Here is a 4,775-nt window from a genome sequence, read left to right as displayed (position 1 = left end):
CAAACTTTGTCTCTGGTCTGTGGGTATTTTGTTTTTTCTTTCCATTCTGTGTTGGATTATTCGCTGTTCCCACCACTTAAAACTGTGCACTGGAACTAATTTTTTATCCTTTGGTTTCTTCTAAAATGGAGGAACTTCCTGTGGGGACCGCACTTGAGCCCTGTGGTTGAGCTAAATTGCTGCTTTGCTGTTGATTCCTCAGGGAAGACCTTTTGTGCAGCTCAGGTTTTAATTGTTGACCCCGTATGTACTTCTGGGTCTTATGTACACCTTGGTTGTGTAGAAACTCTGGTCTGGCCTGAGATTTTCAGCAAACTGCACTCCCTTCCTGATCTATCTCCACTGAGTGGTCCTCTGCTGATTAGGGGGCAGATCAGCTGTCCATGCTGTGCCCCAGTGTTCGCCCGGTGGGTCTGTCTTCCCCCACCACCCACACTCTAAACACTTCCCATTGGATGGGCCGTGCACTGGTCCCTTGGGATGATTCACTGGCCTCTGAGAGGATCTTTTTTCCAGTTGTTGTGGCTCCTCCTATGTGGGTCCACGGGAACCCTGTTAGTGGTCTTGCTGGCTTGAGGGCCACCAAGTCCCTCTTCTCCCCTGCCTCATCCAAGCAACTTCATCTGAAAGGCACAGCTGCAGCTTTTGCCATCTCTTGCTTCATGCACTCACCAGCTCCAGCCTTGAAGTGGCCAGGATTTGAAATGGTAGGAGTGGTCCTTTCTTTCTCTCATCATGGATTCTCCCACATTCATGAACTCGGTAGGTCTCTCCTCCGCTTGCCCTGAGCTCTAGCAGACCCAGTTTGGCTGTCGTTGCTTTTTAATAGTTGTAAATTGGTTGATTTGTGGGGGAGACTGATGCTGGGGACCGTCCATTCCGCCTTCTTGACAGGAAGCTCCCAGTCTCAGGAATGTAAATTGATACAGCCATTGTGGAAAATAGTATGGAGGTTCCTCAGGGAACTAAAAATAGATCTACTGTATGATCCAGCTATCCCACTACTGAGTAGATACCCAAAGGACATGAAGTCAATAAATCAAAAAGATATCAGCCCTCTTATATTTATTGAAACACTATTCACAATAGTAAAAAGAGATGGAATCAACCTAATGCCCATCAACAGATGATTAAAAAAACTCATATATATACACACAGTGGAAGACTTCTCAGCTATGAAAATATGAAAATCAATCATTTGCAGCTACATGGATGAAACTGGAAACCATCATGTTAAGTGAAGTGATCTAGGCACAGAAAGGCAAATACCACATGATCTCACTCATGTGGAATTCAAAAAGAAAAGAAAAAGTGGTTCTCATAGAAGTAGAGAGTAGAATAATGTTTACCAGAGGCCTAGAAGGAAGGGAGGGCAGGGGCAAGGAGAAATGGTAGACTAATGGATAGAAAACTGTGCTATCTACCCTAAGTGAGTCACTATGCAGTATATGCAGGTATTGAAAGAGCACACTGTACCCTACAAATATGTATAAGTAAATGTTAAAATAATTTTTTTTAAATACGCACATAAAAACAGTAGGGAGTATGGAACTATAGAATAATAAGAACTATTTAAAGACCTATAAAATTATTCTTTTCAGGCAAACAGCGTCCTTGGATTTTTCTTTGTTTTTCATTCTAGGAAAGAACTTGACACAAGGGAGTTTTTTAGTGATGCTGAGTTTCAGGATGCATTAGCTAAAGAAATAGCCAAAGAAGAGAGAAAGCATGAGCAACATATAAAAGAATACCAAGAGAAAATTGATGTATTAAACCAGCAGTATATGGATTTAGAAAATGAATTTCGTATTGCTTTAACTCTTGAAGCAAGAAGATTTGAAGATGTAAGAATTGGCATCTAACTCTTTATTGAAAACAGAATTAACAAGATGTGGTTTGATGAGAGGTCTATGTTTTAGACTCCTAGCTCTATGTACATGTTGGCTATATGATCTTAAGCAAATTACATAAATTTTAGAGCCTTAATTTTCTCAAATAATAGCTACTCTTCATTGCTGTTGCAAAAATTAAGTAAAATTATAAATGCTGGAGCGAAGAGAGCACTGGAATAGGAATTGGGGAACCTGAATTCCTTCTTGTTACTATAGATCAGGGGTTGGCAAAATTAAAGTCCCAAGCCCAAATATGGCCCAATGCCTGTTTTTTTTGTTTTTAGTTTTTTTAAATAAAGTTTTATTGCAACAAAGCCATGCTTATTTGTTTACATATTATCTATGTCTGCTTTTGCATTACAAAAGCAGAGTGGAGTACTTGAAACAGACCATATGGTCTGGCCTGCAAAGCCTAACAGTTTACTGTCTGGCTTTTTATGGAAAAGTTTTGCAACCCCTGCTATAGAGAAGCAGTCTTGCTCCTAAGGTCATTCCCACTTGGTATACACGGGATCCCATTTCCTCTTGCCTACGCAAGGTATGGCATCATCAGATGTTCCCTCTAGCTCTTTTTACATCAGCAGTTTTTCCCTCTATATTGGATCATTCCCTTCAGCATAGAAACATGCTATAATTTCCCTCATCTTAGGAAAAATCTCTTGATCCCATTCCCCCCTTTGGCTAGCACCTTGTCTCTCTGTTTCCATTTAAAATGGAACTTCTCAAAAGTATGTACCTTAATTTCATTTTTCTACAAAATTTTTGAAGTACCATCATATTTGCTGTCTCTGATTTCTCTATTTCTCTACCTTCTAACCTTCTCTGAACAGGCTCTTATCTCTACAGCTTTACTAGCATTGCTCTAGTCAAAGCCACTAGCAACATCCACATTGAAAGTCATCAGTCAATTTAGCCCTCATCTGATTTGACAGGGTTGATTTCTCCCTCCCCCAGACTCTTCCTTCACTTGGTTTCCAGAACACCACATCTCTTGATGTTCTTGGATTTCTGTTATTTCATTTCTTTTCAGTCTCCTTTGTTGGTTTCTCCTGTTTTTTCCAAAATGTTATTATTGGAGTGACCATGTTTCAGTCCTTAAACCCCTTTTCTTTTTTAGATACAGTCATTCTCTTGGTAAACTTCTCTAGCATCATTTATTAAATTTCCATTGTGGACTTTTTGTTTGCCTGGATTCTAAACGTATATCTAACCACCTATTTAACATCTCTACTTAACTGATTTTCCCCCAAAATCTTCTACTTCAGCAGTGTTGCCATCTCAATGACAACTCCATTCTTCTAGATACGTAGGCCAAAAACATTAGTCATTGTTGATTCCTCTTTTTCTGACATTCCATATTCAGTTCCTCAAGAGATTGTCACCGTTATTTAAAAAATATATCTGGCAATTTCTTACCACCTCTGTTACTGCCACTCAAGTATAAATCACATTATCTTTCACTTGTATTACTTTAAGGGCTTTTTTAATTGGTCTACCTGTTCCCATCTTTGTCCCTCTTTTCTGTTTAGACTAAACACAGCAGCTAGAATTATTCTTTTAAAATGTAAGTTAGATGATAATGCCTCTTCTCCTCAAAGATCTCCATTATCTCTCCATTTTATTCAGAGTAACAGTCAAAACTCTTCAGAATCCAGCCCTCTGATTTCATCGCTAGAATTATTCTTTTAAAATGTAAGTTAGATGATAATGCCTCTTCTCCTCAAAGATCTCCATTCTCTCTCCATTTTATTCAGAGTAACAGTCAAAACTCTTCAGAATCCAGCCCTCTGATTTCATCTCCTACTACCCTCTCCTTCATTCATGCCACTGCAGTGACATGAGCCTCCTCGCTCTTCCTCCAGCATGCCAGGCACATTCCTGCCTAGTGTTCTTTTCCGGTATATTTACATAGCTACTACCTTCCTTACCTCCCTCAAGTCATTGCTCCAGTGTTACCTTCTCAATGATTATGCCATTTAAAATTGAATCTCTGTCTCCCAACACTTCACATCCTTCTGTTTTTCACCCAAGCACATAGTATCATCCAACATAGTGTATAATTTATTGTGCTTATTGTTATATTGTCATTCCCTACCCAACAGAGTGTAAGCTTTACAAAGGCAGAGTTTTTAGTTTGTGTAGTTCATTGATACATTTCAGTGTCTAGAACAATGTCTGGCACACACCAGGCCCTCAGTATTTGTCAAACTAATGAATTCTGGTTTTAGGTCTGACATTTATTTCCTGAATGACTTTGGGCAAATATGTAACCTCTCTGGGTCTCTGTTTCAGCATCTGGAAACTAGTAAATTGAAACAAGCTATCTCTGAATTTTATTATTTTGCTAGAACTCTGTGATTCTAAAAATGAAGCATATAAACTGTTTCCAGAGCAACCATTTTCTAATTATTTGGAGAACTGTTACTTATAATGCAATTTTGAAATATAGGTTAAAGATGGTTTTGAAAATATTGCAACTGAGTTAGCAAAGAGCAAACATGCTCTTATTTGGGCTCAACGAAAAGAAAATGAGTCGTCTTCTTTAATTAAAGATCTGACTTGTATGGTGAAGGAACAAAAAACAAAACTTGCAGAAGTTTCCAAATTGAAACAGGAAACAGCAGCAAATTTACAGGTAAGCCTTTGTAACATGTTTCCTTTTTAATTATTTGCATCATTTTTTCAAGTGTGTTGTGATGATAATTTAGGAAGTACACAAAATGAACTTTTAAATGATAATTATATATTTTGATGTGTATGATAAAAGTAACGTAACTAAGGAGATTAAACTCCAGATTTCACTGATTGTACTGCTAACATAAAATAGTATTAAAGTAAAATATGTGAAATAATTTTAAGAAACATGTTGATTAAAGAGGTGCC

At 38.1% G+C, this 4,775-nt stretch overlaps 1 protein-coding gene across 1 annotated transcript in view; it reads left to right on the top strand.

Annotated features, from left to right (window-relative positions):
- Nucleotides 1–4,775, top strand: part of LRRCC1 (leucine rich repeat and coiled-coil centrosomal protein 1) — a 45,107-nt gene that overhangs the window by 32,920 nt on the left and 7,412 nt on the right. Inside the window, exons 10-11 of the mRNA XM_008591743.1 lie at nt 1,643–1,844; nt 4,342–4,527. Of these exons, the coding sequence (XP_008589965.1) occupies nt 1,643–1,844; nt 4,342–4,527 (388 nt within the window). The remainder of the gene's footprint in view (nt 1–1,642; nt 1,845–4,341; nt 4,528–4,775) is intronic.

The sequence above is a fragment of the Galeopterus variegatus genome, unplaced genomic scaffold (assembly GCF_000696425.1).
Source record: "Galeopterus variegatus unplaced genomic scaffold, G_variegatus-3.0.2 Scaffold7241, whole genome shotgun sequence".
Lineage (NCBI taxonomy): Eukaryota > Metazoa > Chordata > Mammalia > Dermoptera > Cynocephalidae > Galeopterus > Galeopterus variegatus.
This window is presented reverse-complemented; position numbering and strand designations above follow the sequence as displayed.